The 15,571-nt window shown below is 37.7% G+C and overlaps 2 protein-coding genes across 5 annotated transcripts in view; both read left to right on the top strand.

Moving 5' to 3' along the window:
• evi5l (ecotropic viral integration site 5 like) overlaps positions 1 to 3,167 on the top strand; it is a 29,128-nt gene extending 25,961 nt beyond the window's left edge. For all 3 annotated transcript variants that reach the window (XM_027282868.1, XM_019261658.2, XM_027282867.1), the window contains one exon: positions 1,919 to 3,167. In XM_027282868.1, the coding sequence (XP_027138669.1) occupies positions 1,919 to 2,224 (306 nt within the window). In that variant the 3' untranslated portion in view covers positions 2,225 to 3,167. The remainder of the gene's footprint in view (positions 1 to 1,918) is intronic.
• Positions 3,168 to 8,241: 5,074 nt separating this feature from the next.
• On the top strand, positions 8,242 to 15,558 carry LOC104926543 (zinc finger protein Gfi-1b). 2 transcript variants are annotated; one of them, XM_019261655.2, is made up of 6 exons: positions 8,242 to 8,510; positions 11,723 to 12,005; positions 12,269 to 12,507; positions 13,289 to 13,414; positions 13,551 to 13,716; positions 14,794 to 15,558. In XM_019261655.2, exons 2-6 carry the CDS (start codon positions 11,744 to 11,746, stop codon positions 14,970 to 14,972), a joined length of 972 nt encoding a protein of 323 aa, XP_019117200.2. In that variant the 5' UTR covers positions 8,242 to 8,510; positions 11,723 to 11,743; the 3' UTR covers positions 14,973 to 15,558. The 2 variants fall into 2 exon arrangements, with proteins under 2 accessions (XP_019117200.2, XP_019117199.2); XM_019261654.2 differs by having other exon boundaries at positions 11,720 to 12,005.
• Positions 15,559 to 15,571: the final 13 nt, after the last annotated feature.

Raw genomic sequence — 15,571 nt, 5'->3', positions numbered from 1 at the left:
AGCGGTTTTGAAAATGAGACCGAAACTTGCGTGAGTACGAATGAGGAAGCAGTGAACAATTTAGAAAAATCTCAGTATGGTCCTCCCAGCGATCACCGTATGTTTGAATCATATTGACAGTGCTGATACATAATGACACATTCTACGTAATGCAGCCGTGATGATTTCACACACGTATTAAAACATGTCGATTCAGATATGACATATGCATATCAGCTTGATGTGAATTTAGCAACTATGCAAAGATCATCATCACGTTTTCTCGTGATGATGAGAAAACCTTCCACTAATTTTGATATTAATTATATTAATTAACTTGTGTATATTTCAAAAAACAAAATGTTTGCACCCCCCCCTAACTTGGTGAGCTGTCAGACACAGTCAAAACATTTCCATTGGTTAACCACTGGTTTCCCCCCTCCCCCCACCCTGCAGCTAGTCCAAGTGTATGATAGGGGGAAACAAAAACCTCTGAGATTTGTCATGAGTCACTGTGGTACATTAACACGGCAAAAGCATGCATGTGTAGATGAAGTATGGTGGTAACTTTTCTATCAGACAACAGAAAACCTCCGTAGTCTGAGAGTTTGTCAGCAGCGATGAAACAGAAACACGCATTTTATTTATTTATTTATTTATTTTATGTGTTCAAGATTTTGGTTTTGTATACTTGTTTTACGTGACACTACTGTCAGGCAGGAGACCTCTGGTGCCCATATTAAGCTGTAACGGCCTCACTGCCCTATTTGCACAACCTCAAAATGTTTAACAGGATACAGATCAGTGGGTTTTTTTTCACACCCAACAACATGTTAGAAAAATTCCCATCACATGACATTTAATGCTCTTGAAAAGGCCCATATAACACAGTTACCACAGATCATAGACCACTGAACCTTTTATTTATTTAAATATATACAATTTTATACAAAATCTGTGGAAGCTGGAAACTATAAACTACATCACCTAAAGTTCTTCTTTTTCTTGTCGTTACCTGAATGATTGACAACCTGAAGTAAACCAAAAAATACATAAAACCACCAAATAATATAATAATAAATATTTTTAATAAGCTTCAACATCCAATGACATTTGACGCTGGAGCACCAACAGTGTATTTATCCACAAAAAAAAAAAAAATGAATTGTTTATATAATATTGTTAAAGATTTAGATCTTCAGTAGGAATGAATGGACTCAGGGTTTGTCCTCTAGATGTACTGGCAATACAGAATAATGTCTGCCTTTAAAGGTCTAAGCCTTTCTGCTGTTAGTAGAATAACTTGTGATAAATACCAATGAAATATGGTGCCATGCCATACCGAAAGCTCATTTGTCCAACAGCCCATTATTCCAAAAACAAGCACTGGTACCATCAACATACGTAACTTGACGGATGTAACTAACAAAGTTATTTTAACCCAAACTATGGTCTTTTTCTAGACCTAAGTAGTTTGGGTGGCTAAACCTAAACAAACTCTGGCCTTTTAAAGCTAGATTACAGAATGGGCGACATGAAAATGTGTCTCAGAGGAGTGGCTTTAGAGGGAGGCCTGAAGGGATGGGGTAGGATTTATCCGCTTGGATAGTGTCAAAATCTAGCTGTCCCTTGCTAGTTAATCCAGTGTTACCTATCCTAAGTTTAACGTTAAGCATGTGTTTATTATTGTTACCATGAAGACAAAGATCACTTGACTATTCACTACCTTTACCTTGAAGGTCACCTGAGCTTGTCCTTTCCTGCACATCCAAATACCAAATACTACACTAAGAAAGCCAAAGAAAAACTCCTGGAAGTTGGGCTTTGTGAAATGGAATATTTTTTGAACTGTTGGGGTTTTGGAATAACAATCCACTGAAATGTAGACAAAATCTACCTTTAGGGCAGACTAAAGTTAAACCCTCTTCTCTGTATCCAGATCAGGCAGTTGCGAGGACAGAAGGCACCAAGGGTAAGCAGTGGAGGAAGTACCAACTACCAGGACCTCTGTCTGGCCAGCCCTGCCTCTGCTGAAGGGGACTACCTGAGCTCAGATGACGACCTCCTGCCCAGCCCGCTGCCTGCTAACGCTCTTTACCCCACCCTGTCCGGGCCGTGTCACCCGTCTGCCCGTCTTGACAGCGAGGGCAGCACGGACAGCGAGGCAGAGGAGAGGGTGCGGACACATCCGGACCCACAGCAGCTGTACGGCAGCATGGTGTGCGCAGAGGGGCTGGATAACTGAGACCTGGAGGAGGTGTGGAGGTTTCATTGTATTTCTTGACCTAAAAAGACACTGGAGCTCTACAAGACAGGACTGCTACTGTAAACTGGGACTGTATTATCCAATCCAGTCCACCTCCTTGGCTTTTCCAGTGTTTACCTTTAACTTGATGCAGACATAGTGGCATTGATTGGACCTCTTCAGATCATCCCTACCCATCATCTCTGCTCCTGTAACTGTTGCCACCAACTTGTTCCCCACACTGTCCAAACATGTGTTCCCTGATAAAGAGGTCATGTAAAGCCTCTCTCCTTGTTCCCACGTGTAACTGCACAGGAAACTGTCCGTCAAAATACATATCCATCCAAACACAGACAAACAAAATGGGCTGAAACTGGACCAGGAAGAGTGTTGTTGCTGCTCGCTGCTCGAGGACGACCACTGGACCTGAATCTGTGACTGTGACCGGGTAGAGTGAAACATGGGTAGACAGACAGAAAATGACTCTTCCCTATAAACTAATAGACATTTGACACACTGTCACACCTCCTCTGTCTACCCTTATATAACTCTCCTTCCTGATTGGTTCAGAGTTAAATACATCTTTATCCTCTCTTTTCCCTTTTTATGCCTCTTATTAGGAAGACGCACACGAGAAAAAAAGAAAAAAAACCGTCAGCCATCCATTTACCTCTCAGTAGACCAAGTGTTAAAAAGAAAAAAAGTGTAGGAATATGTACACATCAAACTGTTGGGATATCACAAGATGGCATTCATTAATGAACCATGAACACTTTAACATACTAAATGTGTGTGTTTTCTGTGTCTGTGGCTTGCAGATGACAAGAAGGCAAGTGAGTTAATACAACATCCACAAAACATGTTCATCATAACCCAGAAACTCAATGTTGCCAAATCTTTTGTTTTTGTTTGTTTTTTTAAATTATTTATATGTTGTAATTTATTTTGATATTTTTTTTATTTTTTATATATCTATATGAATCTATAGGAGTGTAGAGATACTGACAGAGGCCAAACTTTCTACACCGTCCTTTGTGCCAACTAGTCGTCTGTTACAGGTTTACTGTGACGCTGAGTGTTTCGGAGACTGAAAATGTGCTGCTATGATTTTGGATTTACTTCTTCCATTTTTATTGTTTCTGGTGTTGTTGGGTTTTTGTTTTCAATCTCTGCGAGGTGAAGATGCAACCTCCCGTTAACTCTGCCACAGATTAGGCTGACAACTTACTGTGCAGAACGAATCTGAAAACTGAGCAGTTTAACTTGATTCATCTCTGGAGCTTCTCAACATATAATAATGATGATTGCGATTTAAAGGAATAGTTTCACATTTGAGGAGATTTATTCACTTTCCTGCTGAGAGTTAGATGAGAAGATCAACACCACGCTCATCCAGGAGCCAGTATGGGTAATGTGGTGAACTACTTTTTTGGCCGGGTGTAGTGATTTCCTTCACACAGTCAAGAAAAAGTCCAACACGTTACCCTGCATTAAACCCCAACTTATTTTTACTGTTTGGTAAAGTAACTTTTGCTGAACCGTGGCCACAAGTGGTTTGATGGTAAAAGCTAAAACATACAGTAAAGTCAGTTACAAATATACTGCAGTATCTAGCTAAGGGTTGCTAAGATTTTAAACTACTGGCCATACCAGACTAGTTAAACCCTGAAGAGGGATTTTATTTATTATGAATGTAAATGAAAGACTTTGTTATTTCTGAAGGTACATCATTTTTAGTTGTAACAAGATATGATGTGTTAATTAATGAGCTTTAGAGTTTTTTTGGGCAGAGCTTCCAAAAGTTTCAAAGTTTCCATCTTGATGCTAAGCTAAGCTAACCATCTCCTGGCTCTGTGTTTAATAGACTAACATGAGAGTGGTGTCAGTCCTCTCATTTAAGCGAATAAGCTATATTATCAGTCTCCTATACAAGGAAAAATGAATAAACAAATAATCCAGGTAACAGTGCTGATCTGGAGTCAGCACTTCCATGTGCTCATATCACTTTCTGACAGCTCAACCTGCAGCATGTTGTTCGATGAAAGTGGAGGAAGTAGTTCATATTGTAAGGATGCCAACAAAAACACTGTCATCATAACCAGAGAGTGTGGGTGGAAAATATTTTACATATCAAACATTAATATATTCTGTGTAGAAAAAAGGGTGTAAAATGTACGGAGAAATATTCAATATACAGTGTAAGAGAAACAAAAGTATATAGATGAGATTTAAAGCTGTATCATTGTCGGTCTTACTAAAAGACTGGTGAAAAGTGTGTATAGTTTAACAAACAGGGTGTCATATGTAGGGCAGTGATCTGCTTTTTGCACTACACAGAAAGAGGAAGTCTCTGCTCTTGACATTAGCAGTGAGAGATGGTGCGGATTAATGGCTTCATGCTAAGATCATTTCTTATTACGTTCAGCTCTTCAGAGGGACCTCGACGTTATCTAAGTACTTCGCTCCAAGATTATCCATTCAGACTTTGTATTGTGCTTCATTATTTGTCAGACTGATGTTGAAAGGTTTTCTCGAAATTCTCAAAAGGCCCTTTCACAATGCTAAGTAACATTTGTGTGCAATGCAAATGAATAATAGGGAAAGGAGATAATTATTGCCCTCTTAAGAAATAAGGAAATTGTATCTTCCAGGAATGGCCATCAACCAGCTAAAGAGGATGTTGGTTTGCCCACTGTACTGTTGCACATAACAGCCTTTTAGTGGTCATTGGTGGGTGTAACAACTGAAATCTCTACACTGAAATCAGTGTTTGGATATTGTTAGACCAAATGAGTGTTGACCAAATGGTTTCAGTCGGGTTGCTTCTAGTTCTTTGTGTGTACAGAATGTATCGGCTCCGAGATTTAAGCCCTTCGGTCAGAACTGGCTGAGTTTCTCACTTCAAGTTATAATCCTTAAGATCAGACCTCATATTTGATTAAAGTTCTGTCTGGAAATAGCTATTGAATGCATTTACCTTCTGTAATTGCCTCTCTATATAGTAGTTTTCATTGTTACTGGTGGTGCCCATCTTTCCCTTGTGGAATTCAAAGATACATGCATGTATTGGATACGATGCGGAAGACATAAGTCGGTGCATGCATGCTTTTTGCACAAGGCCACAGTGGCTTGTGAGTTTTAAAGTGTCGGTATACTTGGTCAGAATGGCTCGACGGATGGTCATAGCTTTTGGAAACTTCCTCCCACCACACCAGTCTTTGTAACTTTCCAAAACCAACATTCAACAACATTCACAACCATCTCATGTTGTTACTGGCCAGCTGTGGGTGAGCTGAAAAAAAGATAATAGTCTAATAGCCCATCTTTTGGTCTTGAAGTTTGTCCGTTCTGAGCAGCTAAAAAAACCCTGGCCCTCAAACGTGTCTCCTCTGTGAGCATAACTTGACCCTTAAACTGATTTGTTTGGCTGCACTTCATATATATGGACTCTTTTACTCTTCTGCAGTTACATTTCTGACAGCTTAACCACCCAAAGCATGTGTCAAACTGATCTCTTGCCACTTTATTTTTACACCATTGCCAGTATCACCTCTAACCACAGGTGTTGCTAGATCTACTGCGACTGAAATCTTAAGGATTATAACTTATATTTCTGTTGGGATTTCAGTTAAATGAATTTAAAATGCAGAAACTGTTTCATTTAGGACTTTCCAAAAATTAACCCTAATCTGGACCCAGATCAGTGTTCAGTGTCCTTCAACACATTATAACACATCTGTACACTGCTGTTCAGTGATGGTGCTCTGTTTTCACCACTGTCGAAATACAACTCTATCTACTGTGACGAAACATTTTGATATGTTTGTAAATTACTTTTGAATATGGTACTAGCTCTCATCCTTAATATTATTTTTATAATTATCATCAGTACTTTGGTTTCTCCTGCTAACAGCATTACATGAGATGATTAAACATCATAATGTGCCATAAAAGTAGGTAGATTTACACACTATGCTAAATAACATGATGTATGTTTAACGAGGGTTTCATCGACACGTCAGCCACTACAGCCCTTCATTAAACAGCCATGTGAATTTTGTGTGGACTGAAATACGATCACACTGTGTCGCTCCAGGTTTATCATCCTGAAACTGGAACATCCACACACGTTATCCCTGATCTAAAGCGGGAAATAAGACAATGCAGTGCAGAACAGTGTGTCACATGTGAGTGTTTCCTCGCAGACAGTAAGAAAAAAAAAAACAGACAGTGTTCATCCTGGTTAGTCTGGTGTAGGATTTCTCAGATTTTTGTGCCGTATCTGACAGCTGTTTGATACCCAGGAACCCTGTCCACCCCTCTCTCTTTCTGTCTTGCAATTCAACTGATGTTGTTATCAAATATATTAATTGACAGTAAAGATTATATAAATTCCAGTATGATGGGGAAAAAATACATTTCAGTGTTCTGTATCCCATGAATGATACAAAATAAACTTTGACATTGCACCTTTGCAAAGGCCTGATTGTGTTTTTATTGTTTATTACTGGGTAATTATATTTAATCTTTTTACATGGAACTCATGCAGTTCATGGATTTTGCCATCCAAGTTGAAAAGTAGCTGGTTGCCCTAAGTTCAAATTTTGTATTGTCGTAAAAGAAGTGTGTTCAACTTCACAGCAGAAATAAACATGTTTACAGCCTGGTACAAAAAAACAGTTTAATTCTCTATAGCTGATTTTCCCGTTCATGACAACTGTACTGAGGGTGATTTTTAAACGAGCTCACCTGCTCAAATTATATTAAGGCTTAAAGTTGTTCAGAATTAACAGTGTGGCCGCTTTGATTGACAGGTGCGTGCAGTTACACGTGGCTTGTTTGAGTAGCCAGGAGTCATTCAGCTCACCTCAGGGCCACCAGAGATCCACATCTTTGCCCAGTTTTCCACTTGCTGTCTTAAATCACCTACTCAGTATATTTGTTTGTTTCACTTTTATTAAAAAATAATAATAATAAGTCAGTAATAAGTAAGTAGTAAATAGTGTGTTTGTTTGAGACTATTTTGAGCAGTGGATCAATACACAGTTATTCACATTTTTTAGATTGGTGGATTTCAGACCAGGTCTAGACTATATACTTTAATTTTTTCTTACATAGACCCAACAATTCCCTCTATGAGCAAGCACTTGGCAACAGTGACAAGGTAGAACATCCTTTTAAGAGGCAGAAAAGTTGAGCCTAACTGCGCTCTGGGTGGACGGCCACATGCCGCTTGGTTTTGTTGAGAGAGAGGGGGGTGGGGCATAAAAATGTAACTATAACAATTATAACAAAGTCAGTTCAGTGAGGTTTGAGTATGTATGGCAGTAGGATGCTATATTTTGGCTTGACTCTAAATCAGCTAAAGTGATCATGTTCATCATGTTGAAGTAACAAGTCATCCAGTGTGACTGTGTTGCTTTGAAGGCCTCCTAGGTGGAGCTCTAAAGCACAAAGGAATAAGCTCTGTCAGACTTTGGTTTACAGGAACTTCTTGTTTCTAGAATCAATTCATTGCTGGTTTTGGTATCGGTTGACAATGAGAAAATATATTCTTTAAGTGAACAAGCATTAGCAAGCAAATGCAAATAAAATAAAAACAGAGAATAGAAACAACAAGGCAAGTTCTCCATCATGTACCTACACCCATAGGTTTTATTATACACATATAAAACATATTCACATTTCCTCCTGCTGTGTCTTCTTCTTTTCATTATGCACAGTTTTTATTCAGTACTATAGGGGATGATCTGCTGTTGCATCAGCCATCTTATTTTAAATGTGACCTTAGTGGTCTATTTTGTAACACTGTGTCAACAGAGGGTGTCAACACTTTCTGAAGAATTTTCAGCACAGTTGCCCACCCTCTTCCTCTCACATGGGCTTTATTTGTCTTACCTAATCTTCAGTTTGTACAGCACTTCTACATATCCATAATTTGCGCAAAACATTTATTTATTTATTTATTTTGAGTTGCACTAGACAGATTCAGGGCTGCTGCAACAGCGCAGTGGTTGGGTTTGTGTGAGGAAGCATGTGGTTGTCAGCTCAGGGGTGTCAGAGCTGAAACACTTCCTCGTCTCATCACACCGCTCTGCAGACAACATCAACGGCTCACTATCTCAGAGCAGATTGACCTCCTCACACGTATGATACAAATCACATGTGACACACTGACTTCACATCTTTTGATCTAATTTGATATACGACCTTTTTCTCAGTTAAATTATTAGTGTGGAGTTTGTGTGTGTGACGTTAAGAAGCAGTGGTGGAATATAAAAATCTGGTGAGTATTTGCATATTTGTTTATATGTTGTCTTCATATTTTGGTTAAATGAGAGGTACTACAATTTTTGTTTAAGTTTATTTGTTGTTTATATATTATTTGCTGTTTGGCCAATGTACTTTTAGGTAAGTTTTAAGACAGAGAGTAAGCTAAAGCAAGTTGTGCTGAATTATTTCAGTGATGATGATTGTTTGTTTTAAAGTCAGTTGTCATGACTTTTCATGTTGTCGTATCATGAATATCATAAACACTAAAGCTGTCCAAAAGAGTCAGTTTTTACACAATACCTTTGTTTTTCTGTACATATAGTGACACATACAAACTACAGAAAGTTTCCATTTTCACACATTTTATAGTTTTACAGAAATCATTTTGTTAGCTAAAAGGTTGGAGCAGATCGAGCTACAAAAAACGCCCTGATTTCTTTGGCCATCCTTGAGATAAAAGTGTTTTGATTAAGGTCCAAATTTAGTAGCTTGGACACACAGCTGACTATATATTTACTCACAGTTCACATGGTAGGTTCGAGCAAACGCAAAGCCAAATAAGTTGCCGTAGAAGAAAATCACTAAAACTTCTGAGCCACCTTGACCCTTCTTAAACTGGCCGCCCATTCATACTGAATGTGACTTCACATTTGTTGTTCTACTCAATATTCAATACCAGTTTGAACACGTCATCCTTCTGAACTAAACGGTACCAAAAATACCCAACATGCATATAGATAATTGAATACCAATGAATAAGACTGAATCTCATTGTGCAAACTAAGTTTTATAGCTGGATTTATAACATAAAATGTGATTAAGCTTATTAAAACTGTACGTATATTATATGTAAATATACTGTATGTATGTAAATGTATAAACAAGAATACGGTGCATATTACAACACTCACGCCAATTAGGATGTAATCTAACATTAAAAAAAGAAAAGATTAAAGAATACATTTGTAAACAAATATGCTCACATTATGACATCAGCACACGTAATTCAAGGCCAAAGATGTTTACCGCCTCATAAAAGTGTAAGCACTGAATCATAAATGTACATTTTCAAGATCAGGAGAGTGCATCAATCCAGAGGTGGTCCATTAACTGATTATCAAAACTGGGCTGTTTTTTTTTTCTTGTAATAAAAGATTATAGTTATTTCCTTATTTTTGTTTCTGTTTTGTTAAAGTTACAATTTCCTGAGATTTTAAGGATGCATAGTTTCCGACATTTAACCAACTAGTGGTGGTAGTAACAACAACGTACAGTTATTTAATTACTGTACTTAAATACAATTTTGAGGTAGCTGTACTGAGTATTTCCATGTTATGCTAATCCACTATATTTAAGAGGGACATATTGTATATGTTACCCTTTAAAAGTACAGCTTTCAGATTTCAGAAAACTCGATAAGCATATAGAATATAACACGTTGTTAAAAATTAAACCAATGCTTTCCAACGTTTTTGGCTTGTGACCTCTTACAAAAAAGCTGTGTCTAGATGGGGTCCCTTTCCATATTTCACAAGTCAATGGGTTGTTGGCACTTTGCTTCCAAACTTCTCGCATGGTTTCATTTAAATCACTGTTTGACTCAAGAGGTAAAATGATATTTCAATATTTTACAAAGAAAGCAAAGATTAGAGAAAAGTCCAACATACTGACACAGATTTCTGTAGCAGAGCTTCTTTCCAGCCTCATCATTTATCTCAAGGGCCCGTACACACACACACACACACACACACACACACACACACACACACACACACACACACACATATATATATATATGTATATAGTGGTAATATAGCTTCATTATTTGTAATGCTAATAATAATTTCAGGATTTAGGATTACCAGACAACCTTACACATACAACATAAGATAGAGTATCTTCTACCCAGAAACCTCGGAACCTCGGCCCGTCTCATTTCCACAGACAATGAAATATCGCACCTCTCTGTGTACAACATTTGATACATAACATCAGGAATACAGGCATTGTATTGATTTAACAATGTTGGTGTGATATACAACCTCATTATCATTTTATATTGGTGTAATTTAAAGCAAATGTTTGAACAGACCTCTTGCCAGTCCTCTATAATAATCTCGACATTTATGTGCTCACACTACGCAAGCGTTTAATTTTCTGAGGAGAGCTGGGAACTGTCCACCTGTTCTACAGAATGAAAAGTGGGTGAAGATAGGAATGTGCATCTAATTTATTTTGTATTCAAGTCTTAAGCTTCTTAATCTATCGTTTTACTATGATTGTAAAATATGTTTAAACACTTTGCTCTGCTTTTGCACCCTTATTGACTGAACTCCCCCACTGCAGTCTCACCTTTGCTCTGAGTCATGAGATGTGTTGCTGTTAAGTGATATAGTTGCAATTCTGATATGACTGTGCTACATTAATTTGCAGGAAATTCTTAAATGTGATAAAACTGACTAAATGTCAAGTGAGGGGGCTGGTAAACTAGTCAAGCGCAACAATGATCAGGGCTAAAGCAGAGAGGTCCATGAAGACAACCTCGTCTTGAGCACACAAACTACATACAAGGCAAAGATTCAACCTACAGCTTGACAAACCTGACTAATATGACAAAATCAACACAATGCTTGAGTAGCTTCAAGATGAGTCTGAATACAGGACTTGAACACTTGAACAAATCAGATATATTTATTAAACCTTTTTTTATTGTCACTATACAGCTAAACTGATAACAAAAAATTATGACAATGAAGTAATCTGTAACAGCAATAATATTTTGTTAGCACAAAATGTTCTGGCTTTTCTTTTCTGATTATCCCACTCTTTCTTTGTGTTAAAGTATCAATAAATCTCCAGTATATGTTGGTGCAGTATTTACACAGATTCAAGAAGGAAACAAAGTATCGAATGTACAGTTCTGCTGCCCTCTGTTGGGGAATACATATATCATGTGTAACGTTGGTCCATCATTATAGTATTTGCCTTTAGTGACAGTTTATCCGGTGACACGTTACATATTAACATATTTATATAATCATATACATATACATATACATATAAATATGCATATACATATATACATAGGCATATAAACTGTGCAGCAGTACTGTGTTCATAACACAACTAACTATGTGACCAGTAAGAAAAATTGTACATTTGAATATCATCACTAACAGTGGCATTTATTTATTTATTTATTGATTGACTTTGTGTATAAAGCAGGTTCTTCCTCCTTCCTGAGTGATGCCTCGTTCTTTTTTGGTGAAGCGAGGCGGGCTGCATCATCTTCGGCCAGCAGCAAGAAGCCCCAGCCCTAGATCGACCCCGGTAACATTTGAGCAGCTAGGAAACCAGAAAAGGCCCTGGGATACGTCCCTGGAGTACTCCACAGCAGAAACACCGGATATTAACACAGTGCCCATCACATTATTGCAGCAGGACCTTCAGGCTGCCAAGCACTCTAATGAAAGTGGGCACCTTCAGCCATTCAGTCCCAAATCTTACGGTGTGTGATAGAGCTAATTTATGTTTATTTTGAAAATACACTTTCTAGATAACTTCAAATAAAATGATTTACAGTGTGTAGCATTGATGAGTCAAAACAGGGGACAGGACATATAATTAATTCCTTATTTTTGTTTTTTGTTTATTTTTTTGTTGTTTGACAAATTCTTTGTAATTTCCTGAAAAGTCAGATGGTATACGTAATATATTAATCAAATTCAGTTTGTGTAGCCAGTCAACTTACATGTCTGTTTTTGTACTCAGACTGTAGAGCTGTTAAGCCCTGTAGTCCTGTCAACTCAAATACTTTTGGGCCCGAGGAGAAAGTGGAGTCTCCAACACCAGCAACATGGTCCAGGTCTCACATGAGCTCAGGATATCCAGACAAACTGTCTGATGGACTGGGAGACTTGACACAGTACCCACAGATCCTGAGGGAGACCAGGAGCCGTGGCTGCTCAAAGATCAGTGCTCCGAGTCAAGAGTGTCCACTCTGCAGCAAAGTATGAACTCTCTCCACTAGATTAAATTGAACTTTTTTTCACTTAAATTGTCACTTAAATAAACTTTATTTCCTTTACAAGGAACCTCATAGTGCAGGACAACAGTGGTTATCAGACTTTGTCAGACCATGGACCCCAATGGAAGGAGATTATTTTGTTATAGCACCCTACAGAAATGACAAAAAAAACCCCAAACATTAGCTCACTAGATGACAAGAGTACAATCCCTTAGTACAACTGTCTATTAGGATGTACTAAAGGACAGTGGTTCTTAAAGCTAACATCGTCATGCTAACATGCTCACAATTACAATACTGATGATGCTAAACTAGTATCATGATTACAACATATATCATCTTAGTTTAGCATGTTAACATTTGCTACTGACCCACATATCCAAGTCCAGCCCAACAAAGCAAAATTCAGCATGTTTAGTGACGTTTATGGCAAAAGAAACAATAACATGTGTCATTATACAGGTACATCAGTGCAGTTTTTAACATCCAAGCTAATGCAGGGCTAGTATATACTAGTTGAGCTACAGTTTCTTTTATGTGTGGTGCTGTCAGGTCATATAAACTCCCCACAAATGTAGATGATGATCTTGAATTTATAGCTGGTTTTATTTTTAGTTTAGTTTTAATTTATAGTGCACGGATCAGGACCATAACATTTGACCAAAGCAAGCAAAAGTTGAAAGATTGAACCAGAAATGGAATGTGAAATATTATTTATATTTTTCAGTTTCCAGTGTTGAACTGTCTTAATCTTGTCTTTGCAGATATTTTCATGTCTGTCAAGTTTGAAGACTCACATATCAAAAAGTCACAGCAGCAGAGCATCTCTACTACCAGCACACATCAAATCCAGCAGGACCAGTACTGAGAAAACAATAGGCAGGGCCAAGGTCAGCATCATATTTCTTTTTACATGGATTTAGCTTGTTACAACTTAGAACAAAATGCACAATGCACACTAAAATTATCAATTTCTTACGCATATGAACACTTCTGAATCCATAACTACAGCGTCTGTTGTTTTAGGAGAGGACATTTGGGTGTACAGTGTGTGGAAAAGTGTTCAAGCGCTCCTCCACCCTCTCTACTCATCTGCTCATACATTCAGACACCCGGCCCTACCCCTGCCAGTACTGTGGCAAAAGGTTCCACCAGAAGTCGGACATGAAGAAACACACCTTTATACACACCGGTGGGTTTATGAGGTTTTGATTGTTTTTTTAAAATATATATTAAAGTAATGTATAATAATATATGAAAGCCTGCAGACTGCCAATGCTAATTGATAATGGTAATGTAATCACTTGCAGCATGTAAGCTCAAATTCACTTCATTTAATATTGTCTGTTAACCCAACCAAATGTCTTGTGTTTGTGACATGTTTATGCTGTATTTTGTCATCAAAATAGTCCCTTTAAGTTATACTACTCTCAACAACAACATATTTATTAACAGTGCTCAAAATCACGGTTTGTACGATCTCATCTGGCATTCACTCATGTCAACATAGTATATTCAATTCAATTATTATTCAATTTTTCCATTTAATATTCGTATTTGAAACTGGATCATTACTGCCAAAAAGAACATAGGAACATCACATAATATACTGTATGTATGTGTGTATCTGTGTCCTACAAAGCCTCAATTTGCTTGAAAATCTTTACAAAAACCAAAGTGTAAAAACGCTGTACTGCTTGTCTTGTCACCACACCTGGCCAAGAAACAACGCAGCACAACTCGCTGTAAAACCACAACTTGTTGTTTTCACTGATAAAACAAATTAGATGTAATGCGTTAGTAAAATTTTCACATGTGCTGGCACAGTAGGTGGATTTACTTTTGGACAGAGCCATGTTTTAGCTGTTTCCCCCGATATCATTCATCCTATCTAACTTTTTGCAAAAAAAAAAAAAAAAAAAAAAAAAAAAAAAAGAGTAAATACAGGATTCTCTTTTGCCAATTGCCAACTATTATTTTAAATGATATTTTAAGCAAAAATGCCAAACATTTATTGGTTCGGGCCTCTCAAATGTCCTTATATCATTGTAAACTGAATATCTTTAGGTTTTGAAGTATTGGTTGGACAAAACAAGCTATTTCAAGATTTATGCATGAGATGTAACTGAATTAAATAAGGAAATATGTTGCTATTCGTCTTACCAGAAATTATTTAAATAATTTGCTTTTAAACTGTCAGAACAGTGTGTGTTAAAACAGTTTGAATGTCCTGTGTACTTAAATGACCTGTGCTGTGTTTGTGTGCCAGGGGAGAAGCCCCATGTGTGTCAGATATGTGGGAAGGCGTTCAGCCAGAGCTCCAACCTTATCACCCACAGCCGTAAACACAGGGACGACCGGCCCTACCGCTGCCCCTGCTGCCCCTATGGCTTCCAGCACAAAGTGGACCTGCGGCAGCACCAGGAGCACCACTGCACCTACCGCTGACTCTGACACAGCCGAGTGAATGTCTTCAGCCTTTCGACGAGCGGAAACACACAGAAAACTACGGACTGTGTTGCTGTTATGATGAAGTCAAATCTTACATCCAAAGCTTTAGTAGTTTATATTTTACATTCAGCTGTCTTTTAGGACACTGAGGGAAGAAAAATGTTTCCAGCAAAGTCATGTTAGTCATGATTAACTTAAAGCCACTGTGTACTTGTTGAGTTATAAAAATTTCAGTTACTCTCAAATACAATGTTTTATATTTATGTACAAGAAGGTTGACCATTATTTGTGTTTGTTGTAAAAAAGAATCATGTGTTTCTCAACAAAATAATGAATGGCATTACTAAAGACAGAAATCAGTTTCAGTATATAAGAGATGGGAGTTTTTCCACGAAAATGTTTATTTCTCCACATGATTTCTTTGTCTGTAGATCTGTGATCATGCAAGGTTTATCTGCAGATGAACTTCACCCTACCATACACAGATTTAACACTGTAGAAGATTTGACACAGACCGGTGACACTACATGATTTCATTACATCTCTCACTTTGAAACTGCTTCAATAATTGTAGTATAGCATCGGTGTTAAGTCAA

The sequence above is a fragment of the Larimichthys crocea genome, chromosome X, assembly GCF_000972845.2.
Source record: "Larimichthys crocea isolate SSNF chromosome X, L_crocea_2.0, whole genome shotgun sequence".
NCBI lineage: Eukaryota > Metazoa > Chordata > Actinopteri > Sciaenidae > Larimichthys > Larimichthys crocea.
Note: the sequence above shows the minus strand (reverse complement) of the source record. Positions and strands in the feature narration are given on the sequence as shown.

Excerpts from the sequence above, each read along its gene's own strand:
- LOC104926543 (XM_019261655.2), top strand. The coding sequence starts at position 11,744 with ATGCCTCGTTCTTTTTTGGTGAAGCGAGGCGGGCTGCATCATCTTCGG. Across the intron at positions 12,006-12,268 it reads ATTCAGTCCCAAATCTTACG|ACTGTAGAGCTGTTAAGCCC; the intron begins GTGTGTGATAGA and ends TTTTGTACTCAG. Across the intron at positions 12,508-13,288 it reads AGTGTCCACTCTGCAGCAAA|ATATTTTCATGTCTGTCAAG; the intron begins GTATGAACTCTC and ends TTGTCTTTGCAG.